At 41.5% G+C, this 24,445-nt stretch overlaps 2 protein-coding genes across 3 annotated transcripts in view; one reads left to right on the forward strand and one right to left on the reverse strand.

The window, feature by feature from the left end:
• The window catches only part of mrs2 (magnesium transporter MRS2), a 33,102-nt gene continuing 8,657 nt past the window's right edge, over window positions 1-24,445 (forward strand). The window contains exons 1-6 of one of the 2 annotated variants that reach the window (XM_080426480.1): window positions 1-939; window positions 2,474-2,538; window positions 3,490-3,526; window positions 5,590-5,702; window positions 23,347-23,511; window positions 24,146-24,276. In XM_080426480.1, the coding sequence (XP_080282606.1) occupies window positions 573-939; window positions 2,474-2,538; window positions 3,490-3,526; window positions 5,590-5,702; window positions 23,347-23,511; window positions 24,146-24,276 (878 nt within the window). In that variant the 5' untranslated portion in view covers window positions 1-572. The remainder of the gene's footprint in view (window positions 940-2,473; window positions 2,539-3,489; window positions 3,527-5,589; window positions 5,703-23,346; window positions 23,512-24,145; window positions 24,277-24,445) is intronic. The other variant, XM_080426481.1, reaches the window with a different exon arrangement.
• LOC308084496 (integrin beta-1-like) lies at window positions 15,783-19,344 on the reverse strand (the record flags this gene model as incomplete). Its single annotated transcript, XM_080427161.1, has 4 exons — window positions 15,783-15,978; window positions 17,699-18,029; window positions 18,923-19,031; window positions 19,165-19,344. The coding sequence occupies 4 exons, from the start codon at window positions 19,342-19,344 to the stop codon at window positions 15,783-15,785; spliced, it is 816 nt and encodes a 271-aa protein (XP_080283287.1).

The raw sequence follows: 24,445 nt of genomic DNA on the forward strand, positions 1-24,445 counted from the left end.
TCTCTGTGCCACTCTGGTGCCACTCCTCCATTATAAAGCCCTGTTTCTGGAGGAAAAACACGCTTGTTGAGCTTCATTGTGGACCGTCTGCAGTTAAAGCCCAGCAGCACCGACACATAAGAGCTGCAGCTGTCACAACAAGGAATGTGCCTGGAGAACAGCTGCACAACAACACACGGTAGCGTTCATAGCTCTGTGATGCTAACATGTTGCACTGTAAGGAAGTTCACATGGAGATCTACTGTAAAGGGTCAAGGGTGATGTTGACTCTAAAACAAGAATCAATTTGATAGTCAAATATCCAATTTGACTGTGTATGTGTTGTGCATGACACAGATTACACGTGTTAAAGACATTGAAAACAATTTCTATATTGCAGACCTGTGTGAACATTAGATTGATCCATTGTACTGTGCATGTGTACAAAAGTCCAGCTTTTACAAACCACCCTTTGCTTGCCCAATGGAGCCTGCAAGCTTGCACTACCTTTCTCCCAGCAATCCTTCCACTGTTGGGGGTCATTTTCGTGACATTTCTGTAGTACTACCGACCGTCAGCCGTCCAGAAGAAGCATGACAGCCTGTGTGAGCACTCTGTGTTGTGCCAGTGTGCTGGTGGCGAAGATGGGCAGGGCACTGCCAGCCACCTGGATGAACTGCAACAGAATGTACCTCCTGTCATCATGTGGGACACGCCTCTGCCCACTGCAGCGCCATGCAAGTACCAGCAGCAGCAGCAGCAGCCGCACATACATTTCAAGTTTGGGTCAGAACCCGTCCAGCTACGTAAAACCAGACAGCTGTTGTGAGGTTGGATGGCACCGGCGGTGCAACTACTCAACGTTGGGCTCATGCAGTCAAACACCTCTATTTAGATGTCAACAACAACAACAACAAGCAAGACCTCAGACGCTGCTGCAAGCAGGAACCAGGTGGAATGGTAAGACTGGTCATTCATACTGGCTGGCATGATGCACACACAGTTGATGCATATTGTATCGTCAAGGTCTCAGCCCCGATCGGTGCTCCACTGATTTATATTATGAAGTTCAAGTTAAATATTTCATAATTATAAAACACATGTGAAAAACATAGTGGAGGCACTTCTGTGGCCTGCTGGCAGTGTGCACACAAAGTTTGGCGCTGATCGGGCCTGCAGTTTGTGAGATTAGCTCCAGACACAGTAAAAAGAACAGAATGCTTCTCACTGTCATCACTTATACTGTAAGCTACTGTAACAAACTGTTTATCGTTGCAAGACCTGAATTATCCTTAAGGTGGAAGGTCTTGTGAGTGAAACACTGTGCCTATTAATAACGTACAGTACCAGTGATAACGTGCCCTTTTTGAATGTTATTTTACAATGAACAATGATTTCTGGCATTTGAAACAGAGCCATGAGACGGGGAGACCCCTGTTACTGAAAAGACCCTCTATAGCAATACTATAAGAGTATAGCTAAGCTTTAACCTTTTTTAAGAAAAAACCTTGATTTAAAGGGATATTTCGCTTTCAAACATGTTTGGGGTCATTTTAACATCTGGCTTTTTTTTGTGATCACCACAGACAGCTTTGAAGTTGCTTGATTCAGTATTTAGATTCATTTTATCAGACACCTTCCTACAGTATATGAACCCATTCTAATTTCAAACTCCATTTTAATCATGTCGGATTCATTGAAAACACGTGTCCGTGTTTCTTTTGACTGATATTATCCTTCTAATGTTTGAGGGGCCATGTTTTATTAATTTTTATTTTATTTATATTTTATAACTGTTTTGGGGAGAAAGAAAGTTTGAAGTTACAATGGATTTATGTAGGAAGGGGGCGTGTCTAATAAAATGAATATCAAATATCTAAATACTGAATCAAGAACTTGGGGTGCTGACAAAAGCCAGAGTAGACATCAACATGACCCCAAACATGAAAGTGAAATAACCCTTTAAGCCCCTTTTTAAAAACTAGGGCCTGCTGGGAACGCACGCCCCTCCGGTTATGTCATACCTGTTGTCCCCGTTATTGTCAGAGTACTATGACATAACATAATATCTCGCCCTGGCTGTTCCAGCCTGTTAATGCTGCTCCGTATAAATCGTTTTTTATTTCCAATATTTCAATCCGTACTTGTACTTCTTCAGATTAAAAGGTGACATAAAAGGAAGTTATTATACTCTACAGACTATGATACTACTGTATGTCTAGCTTTATATTCAACTCTGGTTCTGTCCCCACCAGTCACCAGGTGGGGCAAACGACTCATTTGTTTGTTGTGTGTATATAGAGATGTCACTTTTTAACCTGAAGAAGATCCGATGGAAACGTTGTAAACAAAATGATATGGAATTAGAATATAGAACGGTGAGATATGATGGAAGAATAAACATGTTAACAGTGCGTTGTGCTGAAGCTTGTGTCAGAGGCTCTCACTTGACATAGTATGTTCACCTCTTTTTTTTCTCCTTTTTTTTTAACAGAGCCCTTCATCCGCCAGCAAGTGACAGAGACCTCCCCCTCCAGTGTGGCCCCTGCGTTTGTCGTGGTAAGGAACCAAAGTCCACCATGTCAAAAGCATCAGAGGATAGTGCGCTCTGTCTCACCACACACAGTGGCAGCATTTAGTTTGCCTTCATTCAACTTTGAAGCTTCACTTTTTACTGGCTCCACCTCCTACCACGGTGGGGAAAGCGGTGGTCACTCCTCCTCTCGTAGACCAGTGGTTCTCAACCTTTTTAAGGCGCGACCCCCCAAAATAATCATATTTGAACTGGGGACCCCCCAAAATCCAAAATAATCATATTTGAACTGGGGACCCCCCAAAATAATCATATTTGAAATGGTGACCCCCCACCCTGACAAGCACTTGGACTTGTAAGAATTGAGACATTACATTTAGTTTGACTCTGTTCCACAGATAAATATTGTGAAAATAGCCGATCTACAAGCTCACAACGCGACGACCAGTTTTTCTAGTAGTTTGTTGATAACTTTTGATGCAGTAATGGTCTTTTTTAAAAGGTCTTAAAAGTCCTTAAATTGTCACTTTACTATCATCTGGGGACCCCCAAAAAATCATGCAGGGACCCCCCACAGATTGAGAACCACTGCTGTAGACAATGCATTGAATGAACCTCGTCTCTTTCTCAGAACGCGTCATCGAAATATCGCTGCTGGTGTGAAACTGCAGGCAAATCAGATTTTCTTTCTCAAGTATGATCTTTAGGACTTACCACATGGATCAAACACATTGTCACTGTCAGGCAGAAACCTCGTACAGTATCTTCGTATTCAAATGTTTTTTTTTCGTAAATTAAACCTTACTTGGTTTAATTTTTCCATTTCCTGACAAGTAATAGTTTAGGACATACAAGGATTCCACCCAACGAAATGTTGACTAATGAGCATATTGTAAGATGTCATTTATTGACAGAACTGTCATCAGCGTCACTGATTGTTTTTCAACCACCATTTTCTTGTTTTTCTTGTTTTACAGATGAAGTTTGACAAAGAAGGGAACGTGTCATCATTTGGTAAGTGTTCCATTGGACTGATTGCTGAAGAATGTCAATGTATTGTTTTTTGTAAAAAATAATTAACTCACATGATCCCTAGTGTCCCTAGTCTGGTGCAAAAATAGCAGATCTACAAGCTCACAATGCATCACATCGCGTGGTGTTGTGAGCTTGTGGATTAGTTATTGACGAAGATTTGGGGTAGAGGGAAAAAGGGTGCAGACCAACAGGGCCCTGGGGGGCTCTACACAAACGCAGCACACTCCCAAAGCTGGCGCCAGGGGTACTCAACTACAAATCTTGAAGGTCCACAAATATTTTTTTTAATAAGGCAAAGGTCTGTTTATTTAAGTCGGTCAATCGAGCCAAGCTTATCAAATCGGATCCCCTCCCAACCAACCAACTTAATAAAACTGGGGTGCAGAGCAGCGGCGCAAATCTGGGTTGAGGCTGGAGGGGGTTGTGAGTTGTTTTGTTTTAATTTTCCTCTAATTTAGCTAATTTGACACTGTGTTATGTCAATTCTTCATTATTAATTACTTACGATGCATATGTGGGTTCAGGTTCTATTTTTAATTATTTTAACATTTATTTTTATTATTCTAAATGACCTGGGGGGGGGGGGGGGCAATCTGAAGCTAGGGGGAGACAAATCTCCCCCGTACCCCCCGGGATATCTGCGCCTGGTGCAGAGTATGAAAACATACATGAAAATAAACATGAAAGCAACAGAACAACAATTCAAATACTTTTTCACACCCCCTCCAAGAATCACCCAAAAATACATCTCTATAAAAAAAAAAATATATATATATATATATATATATATATATATATATATATATATATATATATATATATATATACACTTTTTTATTATGAAAATATATGGGGGAGAAAAAAAAGCAAATGCAAACAAATAATTCTGTTTTTGCATTATTCAGACGCAAACTTGTAGCTTTTCAGCTACAATAGCCGTTTTGAATCCAAATAGGGCAATAGTGTGACACCTGACCCGAAAAAAAACAACATGTTGTCACCCTTTTCACCTTGGGGCTGTTTGCATGCCTGATTATTATTTATTTTTTTAACGATTTTTTTTCTCCCAAAACGATACATATCGTCACGAAAACGTATCGCGATATATCGCGGGACGATATATCGGCACACTCCTAATATATATATATATATATATATATATATATATATATATATATATATATATATATATAATTTGCCCAGGGTCCGCAGAGAGTTGTCCCGCGGTCTGGTCATGGACCGCGGTCCGCCTGTTGAGTACCCCTGACCTATGCCATGCTGTATATAAAACAATTGTCAGCTTTTTTGCCCGTGTAATCACCTCTATAGAAAATGAATGAATGAAGTTGTGATGACTCATCATCGACTGTTGGTGTGTAGTGATGTTGGACTTATTTTACAGTTTTAGAAAGAGAGAAGTGAATATCCGCACACTGTCGCACACTTGCTGAACGTTTATTGAAATTCCGAACATTTCGGTCAAAGACCTTCATGTATGTGTATGTATGCTTATTCACCTTTCTCAGATGACTTAACGTACACACCTGTCACCAAGACTTTTATTCAGGTGTGCAAAACACCTGTGATGCAGTTTTGATAAGGAACATGATGAAAAGTTGAATATTATTTTGGTGACACCCTGTCATGTCGGCTTGGCGGCTGTCTTGTTATGTGACTTGAGCCCTATTTTATACGTTGTCGGATGACCAATGTCGCACGAAAGTAATAAAATAGCCGATCTGCAAGCTCACAACGCACACGCTTGTACTGTAGATCGGCTATTTTAGAAAGAGAATAATAATGAATATCTAAACATTTCACCTAGAATGACCTGCCCAAATTAGGAACGGCAGGTTGAAAGTGGTTAGGAATATGTAGATCCGTTATATGCTGTTGTGGGTGCTTGTTTATTTGAATCCCAGTCATTATCTTGCCATTGAAAGTTGGATTTTATAAACACTCTCCTCCTTTTAGCTATATATATCGTTTGTTGTGTCCCTTGGTGTGATATGTTGCCTGTACTGTGGTGTGACCTCTCCTAGAAAAGAAGAAAACAGAGCTGTGCCAGGAGTTAAGTCTTCAAGCCAGAGACCTTCGTTTTCAACACAGCACCAGTCTCACAACCAGGAACAACTGCATTATCATTCGTATGGAGGTACACTTCATCTCTCTCTCAGCTGCATCTGCATTCACTTCATTACACGTCTTTACTAATGGGGTTGTGCTTCTGATGTGCACCTCATTGTGTCATAGTCTGAAATGAAGTCGCTGTCCAAACTGAAAGTCGGTATTGTTTAAAGGGCTGGGTGAGTCATCAGATTTTGATTGAACTACGATGTTGGCTTCCAACGATTATGAAAACAAGATGATCAAGATAAAATGATTATTGTGCCGCATTCCGTTACGCAGTGATGCTCTCGTGTGGTCTTGTGTTATGAATCCAGCGCACCCCTTTCCTTTATAGTAGAGAGGTGAAAATGGTCAAAAACCAAGAGAAGAAATAATATTTAGATTTTGATTGACAACGGTGCTGCCTGTGAGTAAAGCTGTTCTTCTCTAAAGCTCATAAAAAAAACATTTGTGGGCACTGGGCAACCATGGTAGCCATTTAGGTGTGCTAAGCACTGAAGAAGAAGTGCTAAGGCATTGAACACGGTTGACTATAAAAGTTTGGCAAATTAAACCCTTTTAAAGCTTCAATCCGGGGTTTATTTTAATATAATGAAAAGTTGATTTAAAGTTTTGCACAATTTTGTCAAGTTATGCATTATTTTTGAATATGCATCGTTTTCACTCAAGACAAAATGTGTCCATATGTCATTGTCCTTCATGCCACCCCTGCATTAGACAGTGCCCCGCTTGGGCCCCCCCAGTCAAAAGATTCTGGGCAAGCCACTGCAGCCAGTATGCCGGAGAAATGTGGTTGTTCGTGGTGTGATTATCTGCCCCATGGAGAAGGGGGGCAGTCTTTGCCCTTGGTCACCGAGACTTGGTATAACCCATTTCCGGGGCGTATGGTGTAGTAGAACCAGCAATCGAACTCGTCCCTTTCTTTACAGTGGTAAGTGTTATATGCCGCTCCAGGCTGGATGAGATCATCTCTGCTGTTCACCAATGTCAGGTTGAGGTGGCTGCACTCTTCCTCACACCTGAGGACATGACACTCAATTAACCATTTAGAGACACCAGGATGAAAATGGTTACATTTGACGTGTGTGTGTGTGTGTGTGTGTGTGTGTGTGTGTGTGTGTGTGTGTGTGTGTGTGTGTGTGTGTGTGTGTGTGTGTGTGTGTGTGTGTGTGTGTGTGTGTGTGTGTGTGTGTGTGTGTGTGTGTGTGTGTGTGGTGAGTATATTTCCAAATAGCTTAGCCGCCCACTACAAATTATCAGCAAATCAACATGCAAAAATTCTATAATCTCTACAATTCTATAAATCGATTAGTCGGATTAACCACTTGTGTTATGAATCCAGTGCACCCCTTTTCTTTAGTAGAGAGGTGAAAATGGTCTAAAACCACTCCTCATTACACACACAGGGGTCTCGTAGAATGGGGGAAAAATAATTATCCGATATTAACCGTTCCATAGTTATGGCAAGTTGAAAATAGCATGTTTTGCCAAAAATATATAGTGTAAAAAAAGTACTCAGGAGCCGAGATAGAGCATTTTTAAGCAATAAGTTAACCAGGGAGTGAATGGAGCAGCACATCTTCGGATCGCGTTATCTCTGGTTCTGTGTGAAAAGAATCTACAAAAAAAAACGACCTAACTACCTAATACCCGCCGGGGGTCTGCCGCCATCATATTGAAAATAAATAGAAATTATCAGCAAATCAACATGCAAAATGTCTATAATCTCTATAATTCTATAAATCGATTAGTCGGATTAACCACTTAAATCCTATTTTATTCGGCGCCCCCCCTATTCTCTACTAACAGTTATATCATGTGCACAAGCGATTACCTGATTCTGGGTTTTTGGTGTTCCTGTTTTCCGTATGCCCGACACTTCACACAGTCTCTGTGCACCGTACATATTCCCGGACAGGTAGGACACTCCTCACAGGTCGGTCCTTGAAAGTGACTGTGGGTGCATCTACACGCGCCACAATCACAACTCCCTCTCCCGTTACAGATCTGTCTATTGGACGCCAAACAGGACGTTTCGTCCAGGGAACATGAGCAATCGTCGCCGGCCCACATGGGATCACAAATGCACTGCCCACACTCACACGTCCCGTGGCCCCCACATAACCTGTTAGATCAAAATAGAATTTATAATTCAGTCATCGTTAGGATATCTCAGACCGTCAGTTTCAAAGGAAATACAGTACTTTAAATATGGTTGCATGAATAATGTAGTTTTGCAGCTTGTAAATGTGTTAGCACAAGCAAACGGAACAGTTTATAGCAGTGGTTTTCAACCTTTTTCGCATCAAGGCCCCCAAATTGACACATATTAGCCCACAGACCCCCATTTGAAAAGATATGCCAGGGACTCAACCATTTTGATTTCTTGGGGGTCCCAATCTACACTGTATCGTCAGCATTAGTGCTCATTTAAGCATTAGTGTACAAATGTAACCAAATTTACCTGTTAGGGTCCATTTGGTTCCATTTGTACACTCTCAAAGTTACAGACACATAAGGATCAATTTGGTTCCTAACTATTAATTTGGCTGGGGACCCCCCTGGAACCCCCTCAAGGACTACTGGTGGTCCCCGGACCACTGGTTGAGAACCACTGGTTTATAGGCATCAAGCTAACTTACTGTGGGGTGTTCAGACTCCAGACCCAGTAAGCAGCTTAAAGAGACAGAGCCACACGTTTGGTACTTTGTGTCTGTGTTTGTGTGTCTGTGGAGTTTATATTACTCCTAGTCTAGACCACCTTGTGTGGTTAAACTGTGCGAGGATGTCTTCCCTTTGTACTTTTGACTTTTCTTTTTAAGCTGAATGCTTCTCTGTCAAACGGGTGAGTAGAAACAGACGGGAGTCACCCCAAGCCATACCTGTATACCTCCCATCATATTCGTTTTGATATCGAATTCTTCGATTCTTCGATTTTTAGCTATAACCTGCATTATTTTATACTTTGGGCTATTCAAACATAGCAGATATACGAGCTCATAGCTGCCGCGCTATAAGCTTGTAGATCTACTATTTTTTTTAAAATCTCAAACATTTGTGCAAATATTTGAATATATATATTGTTTGAAGGGAACATTTGTAACTAAAATCTTTGCTTCTGGGGGTCCCTGGAACAAAATATTTTATGTCAGTGGTTCTAAAAATGTTGTAAACTCTTGTAATAGGGACCGCCCAGAAGAAAAGATTTGAGTTAAAAATGTTGTTTCCAAATATATATATATATTCAAAGATTTGCACACATTTTCACTATTTTTCTATAAAAATAGCTGATCTACATGCTCATAGCGCAGCACTCGGTGCCACGCTATGAGCTTGTAGATCTGCTATTTTTTAATAGCCAAAGTATAAAATGATAGTTCAAATATAAAGTGACACAGATGCGTTCACAGATTGAATGGGTTAAGTACCTGGGGCCAAACCGTGGACAGTCATACTTGCTGCACTCACAGTGCAGTCCAGTGTACCGCTCTGTGGGATTTTCTCTGTAACATAAACATTCCCCGTCCACACAATCGCCCCTCCCGCTGCACACGGCGCTGTCACGATGTTGGCAGATGCCGTCTTCGCTCCCTAAAGACGACCGGTCGAAGTCTGGTTGACTCTGGCAACGAGTTCCGAGATACGGCCGGTTGCATTCACACCCGCCGCACACCAGAGCCCCGACTCCGTTGCAGACATGACTGTTCTCCACACGCTCGTCCATGCAGTCACATGAACCTGTGATTGCATTGGAAGAACGATAACACAAGAAAGTATTAAAAACAATAATCGAAGGCAACTGAACTGAAATGTATACCTATACTCTAAAAACGTCCCATTCCAATTTGGTTCTTCCAAGAACCCATGGTTGCTAGATTAACCTTAAACCTAAACACATCATGAATGTTATTCATAATGCCGCATGGTTCCATTACATAATTTTTTAGGTTATCCCAGGAACACCCTGTATTCCAGGGGTTCTGTTCTAAAGGAACTTTGAAATCCAACTTGCATACTATTTATTTAGTGTGTCAGATTAGTATGTGAGACTTTTTAGTATGTCCGAATGCTTAGGAGGGACTAAGTACATGAGATGCATACTTAATTGCGATTTTTTTATAGTATGCAATAATACCCTGCTATAAATCTTCCACAATGCAATGCGGTAGCTGCCATCTGTAGTACCTCTGCTTTGTCATCAGATGGGGTACTTTCCCAATATTCCGTAGTATGTCCGAAGTGAAACACACTATTTAGTGTACACTTAATAGTTTGCTGAAAATAGCATACTGATTAGTATGTAGTCCTTTAGTGATGAATGTTATATCGGGCACAACTGTAGTAACATTTGTATGTGTTTCCTACTGACATGCCAGTATCAGCTGCAGATCCAGGCTCAGTGAGGAGTCTCTGGGTGTAATGTGGACCGTCCAGGGCTCAGTATTGTTCTGGTTCTTCTCACCGGGACACTGGGTCAGCTCCACGTTGACCTACAGCAATTAGTATTCATTATGTTGTCCAGATCCTTATTGATGCTTTGATTATTATAATTCACTTATTAAAAAAAATAGACCTAGTGCTAGGTAGCTGTGATAACTGTCCTGACCTGTATAACTAGACCTGGGTTTGGGGTGGAGAGAGTGATGTATGTGATGTTCTGACCCGTCTGTATTAGGGATGGTGAATTAATATTCGAATATCAAATATTCCTCGAATATGGGGAAAATATGTATATTCGAATATGAAAATTTATATTCGAATATAAAAAGATTTATGTTTATTTGACAGGGACAATACAAAAAACAATGTATCAAGTTATAAAAACAAACACAATATATGTTTTATTGGATCCGAGCACTCGATACATTGTTTTTTGTATTGTTTCTGTCAACAACAAAAAATGGGGGGGGGGGAAATATAATAATAATTATTATTATTATTATAATATTCGAATATATTCGAATATCTGCCAATTTTTAAGACCAATATTCGAATATAATTTCTGAGGAAAGTTGACAGCCCTAGTCTGTATAACAAGGGGGTTTTGGGTGGAGAGATGGGGGGTGTATGTGAGGTTCTGACCTGTATAACCAGGGGGTTCTGGGTGGAGAGGGTGGTGTATGTGATGTTGACTCCTTCTGGAATGGGGCTGGAGTCCATGGTCAGTTCTGAGGTCAGCTGACCTTCAGGTAAGGAGACCGTCAGAGGGAAGGACTGTGGCGCTCCAGGTCTCAGAGTGATGTTTACCCCCTGGGGCATCAGGAAGGCAGGCTGGGCTTCTGTGTGTTCAGCCCTTTTCAGGTTGTACAGTGGATGGAATAATGAATAACAAGTTAAAAGACCTTCCGTCCCAGAGATAATAGCCAAAACGTCTTGAAAACGATCGCCGACTTTCGATTAAGTTTTGGCCATTGTCGCCCGTTTTTCTTTAATATCACGAGCTAGGATGGTCGGGCGGCAACAAACTAGATACGTGAGTAAAGTTCACTTTGAGCTGCATCCAACACATCCACTGCCATTTCCGTCGGCCTTACCGTTAAGCCGCTATGGGCAGTTGATTTGTTTTTTTGGGGGTAATAGATTAAGTTCTAGTCTGGAGGGGGCACTTTTTAACCGACGGGTAAAAGGGCTCCAGCCCCCTTTCATGTCTATGAGTGCACGCACGCACGCACGCACGCACGCACGCACGCACGCACGCACGCACGCACGCACGCACGCACGCACGCACGCACGCACGCACGCACGCACGCACGCACGCACGCACGCACGCACGCACGCACACACACACACACACACACACACACACACACACACACACACACACACACACACACACACACACACACACACACACACACACACACACACACACACACACACACACACACACACACACACACACACACACACACACAGGTTGAGCAACTAGGGCACTGTTCTAGCAGGTTCAGAACATGGGGATTCTGCCCCATCACTGACCTTTGCTCAATGATTGATTTATTAACATGCTAGAGGCATTTGGGGTGGATGTCAACAAGTCTGTTTATACAGTTTGAAGCTACAGGATGGAGTATCGGCTCGCAAGTTCTGGCTCAATATATTAACTGCACAAAATTGGGAGTCATTAACATTGTTAATACCGATGGGTGCTGTTTGGCTGTACTAGGTGTCCTTATACTGTATTTTGCCGTCAATACAGTTTGTTAACTTTATTGACTTTGGCAAAATATAAGGACTGCTAACCCTGTATCTATCACCTAGTCTTTGACCCTATGGCCTATGTGATGTCGAAATAAAGTCCACTTCAAATAGTTACGTTTTCCCTTAGACTGAACTCTTCTAATTCTACATTAGAGGTTAGAGGGTGTGGCGGTTAACTGTGGACCGTGGACGTCACAAAAGTGACATCCGGACTTGCAAACTTGGCACAAACACTGTTCAGGGGACTGCCATCAAAATAGTCACACCAGGGGCCACATGTGGCCCTTTGGGTTTCCATCAGGGACCACAGGCTCCACAAACACTGCTCCAGTAGTGTTTAACAAAATGGCCATACTGCCGTGACCATTGCTCTGTTTAATACAGGACTAGATTAAGGAAAGAAAAAACGTAGTATACAAAAAAACGGGAATGCATCTGTGTCATTTCAGATTTTAGATACAGTATATACAATACATATAGCAACATATGTTTTTTTTTTCAAAAACCTTCAGTGGCTCTCAAAAATAGCAGATCTACAAGCTCACAGCACATCACTTTGTGCCGCGCTGAGAGCTAGTACATCTAATATATTTTTGATCATTTTTGAAAAATCTTGAAAGTGTTTGAGAAATGTTGAATAATTTAGAATGTTTTCACACAAATCTACTGTTCCGATTTATTAACTGTGGGGGGCACAACAACATGTCAGATGGAAGGGGGGGGGGGGTGGTCCTTGGAACAAAAAAGTGTGAAAACTACAGCTGATTTGAAGACATTTTTGTCGGCCTCAGGTCTTAAAGCTTTCATGACATTCAGTTTTACAACACATTAAAAGTCTTTGTCATGGTCCTTCAAACGTGTATAAAAAGTTTTAACTGAAAATTCCACTCTAGTGAGCCATTGCAGGTGTTTTTCTCTCACATTTCTAAAGCCTTTTCAACTGCAATGAAAAAAGAAATCTTTGCCTGCGGGTGTCGCTGTTGAGGGATTTTGCCTGTCAATCATCACCTCTGCTCCCCCCCCCCCACAGGAAAGGATAGGGGAGGGGGGCGAGGAGGAGAGTGGGTGGAATTAATGGCCTGTGACTTCACTCTCCAAGGGCCAAAACCAGATTACTTTTCAGCCTAATTATTCAGAAAACCCCAGACCACAGAAAATCCACTGAATGTTCAAAGTTCAGGTTTTTTGGGTGTAATTGAGATCATAAACCCCCCCAAAAAACATATAAAAATCACACCCAGTGTGAAGTGGGCGGTGTCGAAAAATGTATTTTTCGAAGTGCATAATCCTATTTATAGGTTATTAATGTCATCATGTGTCTCGCTAGCCAATCACAGTGCTGAATAGAGTCAGCCAATCACAGTACAGCTAGGGGTGTACTAATGTGCCAATCACGATACAGCTAATGAGGTGTCCCAACCCCACTTATAGGGGCGGCTATACAGCCCCAAAAAAAGTAAAAATGAATGTCATAGAACCTTTAATGGGTTAAGACTTGAAGTGCATTTACTTACATGCTGTGATACTGATTTCTGACCACCTGCACACTGCCTTGAGGGTGGTAGATATCTGCACAGCTAATCATTTGCATCGTTTCTAGAGTGTGACAACGAATAAATAAGCCACGGTCCTCGTCGGTGCACCAAGCACATTCTGGTGCTTTCTGGATGCACTGTTGGCAGGAGGAGATGTTACTGTCGTGGCATTTGTCTCTTGTAGCCCAGCTGGAGTGGAATAAACCCGGCAGTAGACAGAGAGAGAGCAGCTTCATAGTCGTCCTGCAATTACATTTTTATTTTTCACTATAGTGTACATTTTAGATACTGCTGAGTGATTTTTTTGGGGGGGGGATAAATGTTTGGCTTGGATTTAGAAAAGTTTTAACCCATTAAGACCGGGAACGCATCTGTGTCACTTTTAGATTTCTTTAGGCTATTCAAAAATAGCAGATATACAAGCTCATATTACGAGCTTGTAGATCTGCTATTTTTGTAAAATCGTGAAAATGTGTGCAAATCTTTGAATATATGTATATTTTTTTCAAAGCGTTTTAGAAAACATTTTTTTAATCGGCCTCAGGTCTTAATGGAATGGAAGTAAACACCTTAGCAAACGAACAGTGTAGGTGGTGCAATATAAATCACCAAACGTTTTGATACAAATATTGCAAAAATAAAAAAGAGGGTTAAGGTTAAAAAATGATATTGAAGTATTTCTTTGAACAATTAAAAGAGGATAAACAAAATTAAGAAACATTTTAAAGTTATGATTAAATACAAATGTATTGAGTAAGGTACCTGTCTGTCTGTAATGAGAGAGAAAATACAAAAAAAAATCATGCCCTTACATTATCAGAAGAGGTCTGTGGTCTTGTGTTTCTGTTGGTAATGTCCTTTGTAGACTGAACTGAACACACAAACTTTACGTAGAGTTGTATGTCTGCACCAGTTGAAATATTTACTGATCAAAGTTAGCTAAGTGGCCCACATTAAATCAAAGGTTACTGTTTGACAAGTGACAACACAGTGTCAAGTGATTGCATATATTCCAATATTCCAATATATATTACAATATATTCCAATGTTCAATGCCAAAAACAAAATTCAATCGTTAATCACAATTATTTGTATGACAATTAATCATCAACTTAAATTTAGTAATTGTGTCAGCCTTAGATGGGTCTTTAAATTTTATTAAAATGTGTCAGTTGTGGGACAAAGACTATTCCAGAGTCTAGGGCAGCAGCAGAACATGGCCAGTCACTATTCCTTATCGGGCGTGTTTGAGGAACTGAGAGGAGTTGAGGAGATTATTACTCTCCTCTCCTAATGGCACATATACAGCAATCCAGTCTGGAGAGCTCGCTGAGTGCACACTTCTCTATGGTTAACTCCTGATCTCATTGATAACATGTCTTTGCTGTTGAATGCACTTATTGTAAGTCGCTTTGGATAAGAAGCGTCTGCTAAATGACTGTAATGTAAAACTGAGGCTGGTCTTTATGGTACAAGATACACACTTTGTAAGACTAAACCTTTCCCTGCTCTTATTGCAAAGGTTAGTTGTTTAAGCTAAGAAGTAAACCATTTTGAAACATGGTCCCTGCAGACCAACGTCCATGTATTTTAAAAGCATGTTTTGGTCGATAGTGACAAATCTGCGTTAGGATCGAGCAGAACTGAAATGGCACCAGAATCAAGAATGTTGTCATGTTCCTTCAGCAGAGCGGATTCTTACTATGCGGTACTTTTAAACCAGACTGGAATTTGAAGTTAGGGTTCTCATGCTCAACAATGCTTTGATAGTTTGAGTAAAAACAAATTATATTATACTTTATTATCATATATTATATAATCAATCATCATTTATCGGACCCTTATTGTATTGACCATGTACGTACTACTGTGTCTAAGGAAGCTAGTATGACTTACTATGTACTACTGTCTCCATTGAAACTAGTGTGTTATCGTACAGTATGTACTTCTAGCTCAATGGAAGATAAGATAAAATAAGATAAGATACGATAACATAAGATAGACCTTTATTGATCCCTGTGGGGAAATTGATAGCAGCAACAGCAGTGAGAATTAAACAGGTACAGGTACGAGTAAAGGGACTTACACACTGGGAGTGTGACAAATAAATGATGCGGAAATGCATCTGTGAATATTTCACATCAAACTATTCATTTTCATTTGGTGATGCCTCCTTCATACAAGTTGATGCTTTTATTCACAGTAAATTTTTACCTCGTTTCGACATATAATTACATCGCTTTATCGTTACCGTTATCGTTATATTTTGCGTTGTGTCTGGATGTCCTCAAGTCAAAACAGCATTTTAAATCAATACAAATTAATTGCATGAAACAAGCGCTCCGGGTGTCTTAAGTCTTCAAGAGTCGCTAGCTGAATGGATTTGTGGGGCATTCTTTGTCCTTGGTCACCCAGCCTTGGTCTCCAGAGGGTGTGACGGTGTAGTAGTACCAGCAGTCGTTCTCATCCCTTTCTTTACAGTGGAACACTTTCACTCCAGGAACGACGAGATCATCTGTGCTGTCCACCTTTGTCAGGTTGAGGTAGCTGCACTCTTCCTCACAGCTGATTGAGGAAGGGACAATCAGTTAAAAGTGATCGATTCAATTAGGGTAACAAAGTATAATACAGGGTTAAGATATATTGTTTTTGTATATTTAAATAAAAAACTGCTTCTAGATCTTTCTATTAACTCATTCACTGCCATAGCACGACTTTGACGATAGACGATAAATATTCTGGCAGTGGATGATTGATGATTGCAGTGGATGATTGATTCATTTTTTTATTCTGGCAGTGAATGAGTTAACCTACATGAGTAAGATTAAGGTTGTTATTGGTTCTAAATGTCGGTTTCAATATAATTTTCGGTTAATTGCCCAGGCCTTTTCTCTACTCTAAATCATATGATGTGCACCAGCAAGTACCTGCTTTTCATGCTCCCTGTTCCGTATGCCCGACACTCCACACATTTTCTGTGCTGCTCACACAGTCCCGGACAGGTAGGACAGTCCTCACAGGTTGGTCCTTGGAACTTACTGTCGGTACATCTGCACGCACCACACTCACAACTCCCTCTCCCAGCGCACATCTGCCCATTGGATGCCAGACAGCCAGAGGTGTCCAGGAGGCATGAGCAATCCTCACCAGTCCAGTTGCGATGACAAATGCACGTCCCACAGTCGCATCTGCCGTGGCCCCCACATAACCTAGGCAAAAATAGGCAATAATCATTACCAGGATATTTGCAGTATTTTAACCATTTAAAACCTATATACTTAGTTGACTGGGATCCCAGAGGGCTCTATACTTGGACTCCTTTTTTCCTCTACAATTAATATTTCAGCCGAAGATAGCAGCTCGGCAAAAATAGAAGATATACAAGCTCACAATGTGTCGCAATGCAACACGTATGCTTGTAGTTCTTCTAATTTCAGCTAAAAGATTTGGTGTGAAAAAATGAGCGGGTCAAGGACAGAGCCCTGGGGGACCCCAGTCAATTAAGCATATGGGTTTAAGTGGTAATTTTTTTTTTCTCTTATAATTTTTATCCCTCGATTTTGTAACCCTTTTTTCACCCGGTGCCAATTTTTCTAAGTGATCCTGGGCACTACACTCCCCCCACCAGCCTAGGGAGGCCAGGGCCGAGCTCATGCCTCCTTCAATGCATGAGAGCCAACTGACCTTCTTGTCACCTGACGGGGGAGTTTCCCTGGTTGGACGTAGCAGCGCGTGGAAGGAGCACGTTATTCCAACCAGTTCCCTTCCCCTCCATCAGGCGCCCCGGCTGACCAGGGGGAGGCAGTATAGTGACCAGGATTACTGCATGTTTTTGTGAGGGTATTAACTACCCTAGGAGACACGGGGAGAACATGCAAACTCCACACAGAAAGGCCCTTTCGCCAACCCCACCTAGGGTATGGGCGCTGGTGACACGGAGGAGAAGACACACCCACAGCGTCCCCGGCGGGAATCGAACCCAGGACCTTCTAGCTGTGAGGCGACAGTGCTACCGACTGCGCCACCGTGCCCCCTAAAGTGGTTAAATTTCAAGTATAAAATTATTAAATGTCAGTCATTTCTTATATATTTTAGTTATTTGTCATATCTGCCCTGTGCAATTTTTGTTTGCGAAGCCTAAAAGGCAAACAGAAATGTGATTTTTATTCATATTTTGTCTTCCAATGTTCAATGCCAATCGTCAACTTAAATTCTGTAATCGTGACAGCTCTACTGTACTCGTAACCCGCTTTTGGTTCCCGACCCACTGGCTGAGAAAACTCACTTCATATTCCACCTGTTCCACCCGGTGGTCGGACAGTCAAAGTTGCTGCACTCACAGTAGCGTCCCGTGTACCGCTCTTGTGGGTTTTCTCGTCTGTTACATTCACAGTCACCCTCCACACAGTTGCCCCTCCCGCTGCACACGGCGCTGTCTGGACCGGGTCCACAGCCGTGCCGTGAATAATGGGAAGAATGCTCCTCAACGTGTGGCTGACTCTCGCAGTGATTTCCGAGATACGGCCGGTTGCATTCACACCCGCCGCACACCAGAGCCCCGCGTCCGTTGCAGGCAGCGCTGTTCTCCACACGCTCGCCCGCGCAGTCACAGGAACCTGCGATTGCAATGGAAGAACAACAACGCAAGAAATTATTAAAGGGTCTACACCATGCATTTAAAAAATATATTTAATATTTAATATCATATTGTTTAGGTCCCTCAAACGTTTTTCAAAAGGTTTGAGCCTAAATCAAGCCTCAGATATACTCATTCCAACTAACTTCTGTCTGGCTTATAAAGCACTTTCACCTGCAATACCACATTGTCCTTATTTGGCACGTGGCGCTATTGAGCCAGTTTGTATGCATGTTATCTCCTGGTTCTGTGTGGAAAAAGTTTTTAAAAAATGTTGGAACTGAAAAACGGGAGGGATTATACAAAGTAGGTATCGCATGTGACGTCACAAACGGGCAAAAATCAGTTGGCCTGTTTTGAAACCAATTTACACAAAACCCCAGATATGCTCTGAAAGCCGAGTGCTCAAACTGGGGTATTTTGGGATGGAAGAGAGGTAGGGGAGACCAAAAACACACACAAAAAAAGGAAAAGTTAAAATTCATGATGTAAAATAGCAATACTAACATTAGTTGAAGGCAACAGAACTGAAAGTTAAACCTATATTCCAAAAATGCCCCATTCCCAATTTGGTTCCTCCCATGGTCACTTAAATAACCCTTTCTCCTCGATTTTGGTTCCTTCAGGTGCATTATTTTAGTTCCCCAAAAAAGGCACATTGTTGAATGTCAGTTATAATGTCCCATGGTTCCTCTAGGAATCCCATTACTTGTAAGGTTCATCAATGAGCACCCACCCTGTATTCCAGGTTTTTTTAAGGAATTTTAAATTCCATCAATCAGTTCTTCTTTGATCTTTGTCCCAAGTAGGGATCTAATTAGAATCTTGTTCCTGGGGGATTGCAATATTTGTATACTTTACAGTCCTACTGACATTCCAGTGTCAGCTGTAGCTCCAGCGTCAGCGAGGAGTCTCTGGGTGTCATGTGGACCGTGCTGTTCTGGTTCTTCTCTCGGGGACACTTTGTCAGCTCCACGTCGACCTACAGCAATTAGCATTCATTAAGTTGATCTCCTTATTGATTTTTTAATAAATTATACATAAATTATTGCAATAGCAGTGGTAACTGCCCACCCCTACCCCCACAACACCACTACCCTGTTCTGAGTTCTGACCTGTATAACCAGGGGGATTTGGGTGAGGATGGTGGCATATGTAATGTGGATTCCTTCTGGAAGGGGGCTGAAGTCCATGGTCAGTTCTGAGGTCAGTTGATCTTTTGGTAAGAAGACCATTAGAGGGATGGACTGTGGTGCTCCAGGTCTCAGAGTGATGTTTACCGCCTGGGGCTGCATGAAGATAGGCTGGGCTTCTGTTTGTTCATCCCTTTTCAGGTTGTACAGTGGATGGGATCATGTTATAATAGTTAAATATTGAAATCTAACAGGCGGATCATGTTAATTGCTTTTAAAGATTATTTTTGCTGCATGTTATTACCAGCGTCGTCTAATATGAGAGTGACGACACTAGCGTTGACTCCCATTGTAAGAATGGAATGCGGAAATGATCGTTCTATCTCAATGGTGTAGTTCCAATGTTTGGTACTATAGCCCATAGCGGCCCACTTCGCGGCGAGATCAAAGCGTGTCATAACTTTCTCTCTCTATGGGTCTGGTTATTACCAATAGCACTACACGCCTTTTTTATACTACAAACTATAAGATGGACAATGGCCTCCCAAGTTCTGGCGCAATGGTAGCCTGGTTCCAGACGAATCTGCCTTTGCAAAATTGCATCGCACTTTAGCCCTCAGCAGATTAGGTCTGGCCCCCCTCAATAGAGATTTAATTTCTCTCCCTCCGAAGTCGTGAGGGACCAATCAGGGCCCAGTATCCAAATGTGGGCGACTTATCACCTTATTTGGAGCAATGACGTACAATGCAGGAGACTCATTTTCAGTTTTTCACAACAAAGATGGACGCCGCCATAGCATCGGTAGTAAACGCGTTAGAAAATATTTCTTTTCTAAAAGACGAACAAACAATTGCCCTTAAAGCTTTTGTTGGAAAGAAAGATGTGTTAACTCATTCAGTGCCTGACTTATTTCTGGCCAGAGCCAAAATTCATTTAAAAAAAAAAGTGCTTAGGAGCCGAGATACAGCCTTTTTCAGTAAGAAGTTAAACAAATAGTGAATGGAGCAGAACATTTTCAAATCATCTTATCTTGGGTTCCGAATTTTTTTTTGATTTTTTTTGGGACGTCCAGTGGCACAGGGCTTATGATACAACGGACGTCTTAGACGTCCAGTGGCACTGAATGAGTTAAGAATAGTTTCATCTGGTTACCAGACTAAATACGAGTGGAGCTAGCTTTCGTTGTTTACTATTTCAGGACCGGCGCTTGTGTATGACGTAGCAGGAAGCACTGCTCTGATTGGTTTTAGGTCTAACCAGTAGAGTCCGTTTGGATCTTTTTGTAACCGCCCCTTGGAAAAAAATCTAACGTTGATAGGGACCAGACTAATATCCACGCAGTGTGTCGTGTGATATTGTCTGGCCACGCGAGGCTAGCGCAATGGTGCAAAGTTCCCCTGTTAAAATAGGGCCCTATGATGTCGAAATAATCAAGTTCACCTCAAATAGTTCAAGTTAAATACGTTTTAATTTACAATTCCCTTTAGATTTAGCTCTTTCAATTATTGGGATTCCTCATTGAAAGCAATTGTAAGCTATATACAGTATATGTTACAAGTACAGCTAGCTTAGAGGCTTATAAATGTATTAATCGTGGTAATATATTTATCATTTTAAATGGAAAAAGGAATAGTATATTAAGACTTGAAGTCAGTCTGCTTATACCTCATGTGATTTTTGACCACCTTATAACTGCTCTCAGGGTGGTAGATATGTGTTTCATTACAGCCACTCTCTAGCAGCCTCTCTGGTGTATGACAACGATCCATGGTTACACGGGCAGGGTCAGTGCACCAAGCACACCGTGGGTCTCTCTGGATGCACTCTGTGCAGGACGAGATGTTGTCGTCGTGGCATTTGTCTCTTGTAGCCCAGGCGGAGTGGAATAAACCCAGCAGTAGACAGAGAGAGAGCAGCTTCATAGTCCTCCTGCAATTGCAATTTAATGTTTCACTATACACTTTGCCTACTCCATAGTGATACAAAAAGGAAATGCATTAATGTTGGCTGATTTCCTATTGTTTTTGTGAGCTTAGATTTAGCAATGTTTGTGATAAATGACCTCATTTTCTGTAAGTTTTATTGAACCCATTAAGACCTGAGGCAGATTTTTTTTAATGTAACGCTTTAAAAATGCTTAAAATATATGTATTCAAAGATTTTTACAAATGTTCACAAATTTTCATAAATAGCAGATCTACAAGCTCATACAGTAGCACGGCACTCGGTGCCGCGCTATGAGCTTGTATATCTGCTATTTTTTAATAGCCAAAGTAATCGTAAAATGACACACAGATGCGTTCCCGGCCTTAATGGGTTAAATGGACATAAGCACCATATCAATAGATCAGTGTAAGTGGTGCAATATAAATCACCGCTTTGATACAAATATCGAAAAATAATAATTAGATGATAAAAATGTGTCTGTACATTACCAGAGGAGGTCTGTGGTCTTATGTTTCTGTTGGTAAAGTCCTTTGCAAACTCTGAACTGAACTGACCATGCAAAGACAAGCTTTGTGTTCAGCCGTCAGCCGTTTACTGTATCTGCACCAGTTGAAATATTTACTGATCAAAGTTAACTGTGTGGTCCACATTAAACCAAAGGTTACTTGCATGAATACACAGTGTCAAGTTAAGTCACCTTTATTTAAACAAGCACATTTTATAAACAAGAGGAGTTGACCCAAAGTGCTTTCCTATCAAGGCAGATGATAAAATGAAAACCATAATAAATCATTATTCTGTCAAGGTGGGACTTTAAATTTGATGTAAAATTATCAGTGGTGGGACAGGGCTAAATGGGACTGACTCTATTCCAGAGTCTCGGGGGCAATAGAAAGAAAATATCCGGGCCACTATCTCACCAATATTTGTAATTACATCATGGCAACAAAACCCAAACATCTAATTAGCTTTAAAGGTTTGAGACTTCGTGACCACATTGGTCAAAGTGTCTTGGATGTACAGCTCTTGTTTTGGAACAAAACGTTTAAAACGTGGATCTTTGCCCTTGATGTCATGACTTCAACCTTTCATTGATCTGAGCTCTTCCCTCAAATATTGACTGATCAAAGTTGGCTATGTGGCCCACATTCATTCAAAGATTTCTACATGAAATGCACAGTTTAGAATTAGGGTCTTAATACTAAAGATTGCTTTAAACTGTATGATGTAGCATGTACTCAAGTCTGTATGGAAGCTAGAATCATTTAGTTTGTACTTGTACTTACATTCTCTAAGGAACTGCTATGATTTAGTATGTGTACACTTGTCTGTAAAGTAGCCCGTATGATATACAGTATGTACTCCTGTCTCTAAGGAGGCTGTACAGTACTACCATCTCTAGGGGAAAATGCATGGTCTGTAATGTCATAACAGAAGAATTACACATTCATTATTTAAAGACCTTACGCCGTGGAGTGCTTTTTGCTGTTTTCCATTTCCACCATGTTGATAGACATATGAATATGTTGCATATTCATATTCGCACATGAGCCGGTTCTCAGCGTGGAGTCAGTGGTCCTTGAGGAGGTTCCAGGGGACCCCAGCTAAATGATTGATAGTTTAGGAACCAAATTCATCCTGTAACTCAGAGAGTATACAAATGGAACCAAATGGACCCTCACGGGTCCATTTGTACACTCAGAGTTAACTTAAAGGGATAGTTCACCCAAAAAAATGACTTATTTTCTTTCAATTACACACACCATGAAGACTTGAATTCATGCAGATTTTTTAGTTTTTGTCGCATTCCTGAGCCAATAATTTGATGACCGGCGGAAAGATGCTAATGTCTCCGTTAGGAGACTCAAAGTTGACACTTTGAGTCTCCTACCGGATCCACCGCCGGTCAACCAAATTATTGGCTTAGGAAAGCGACAAAAACAAAAAAATCTCCATGAATTCAAGTCTCCATGGGGTGTGTAATCGATCGAAAAAAAAGTCATTTTGGGGGTGAACTATCCCTTTAACACTGAGTGTAGAATGGGATCCCAGAGATAAAACATTTGATCAAATGGGGGGTCTGTGGCCTAATAATGCTCATATGAAATTGGGGTCCTTGAAGTGTAAAAGGTTGGTTATTACTGCTTTAATTTCACCTCCTTTCTGTTCGCCTCTCTCTCCACCTCTCCCATCCCGTCTCCTATCTGTGTGTCCAGTCTCTGAAGGCGGTGGTGACCCCTGACAGTGTGTTGGTGTTTGATTTCCGCGGGCTGGGTCTGGAGCGCTGGTTGGTCCTGGAACTGGCCCCACAGCTGGCCTCCTCACAGACTCACTCCCTGCCCTTTGAGTTCAGAGCCCTGGAAGCCATCCTGCAGCATAGGGTAAGAGTGTGTGTGTGTGTGTGTGTGTGTGTGTGTGTGTGTGTGTGTGTGTGTGTGTGTGTGTGTGTGTGTGTGTGTGTGTGTGTGTGTGTGTGTGTGTGTGTGTGTGTGTGTGTGTGTGTGTGTGTGTGTGTGTGTGTGTGTGTGTGTGTGTGTGGTGTGTGTGAGGAAACACTACCCTTCCTCTCTGCCTGACCTACTTGTTGTTAACTAGTTGTACGAACGCTTGTTTTCTATTGTTGTATTGTTTATTGGATCTTGTTTAGTCGATACACTTATTTGTTTTAGCTCATGCTCATTTGATTTAGCTATTTTGTCTCATCTGTTTAAGGAAATAGGTAGCTGATATATTGCACTTTTACCTTAGCGCTAGGTATACTCTTGGTTGCTTGTTTTTGCAGAAAATGCACTAAAGACTTCTGGTGATTAGTAGTTTTCGTTCCCTACCTATGTTGAATACACTTATTGTAAGTCGCTTTGGATAAAAGCGTCTGCTAAATGACTGTAATGTAATGTGATGGAGTGTGATGGAGTGATGGAGTGAGAGGAAGCTAGGTTGAAGTGTATTTGTGGCCTGAGGTACGCAAACATGACTCTAGAATTAAGGGTAAACTGTGCGTGTGTGTGTGTGTAGGTGAACACTCTCCAAGCCAGACTGTATGAAGTCCACCCAGTCATACTGGACACACTGGAATCACTGGTGGATCCTAAACTGCTGTCTGCTGATAGAAGTAAACTACATGTACTGTTGCAGAACAGTAAGAGGTAACACACACACACACTGTGGCCGTTTACACCTTTAAAGGGGAATTTCGCCCGACGTTATTCTTACCTTGGCTTTATTATGACGTTATGATGTCCTAGGACGTGTGGTACAGTTCAGAAATTCCATAACTCCTTAACGCATCTGCCGCAGTTAAAAACCCATGCCTAT

The sequence above is a fragment of the Gymnoscopelus braueri genome, assembly GCF_963280865.1.
Source record: "Gymnoscopelus braueri genome assembly, chromosome: 4".
Lineage (NCBI taxonomy): Eukaryota > Metazoa > Chordata > Actinopteri > Myctophiformes > Myctophidae > Gymnoscopelus > Gymnoscopelus braueri.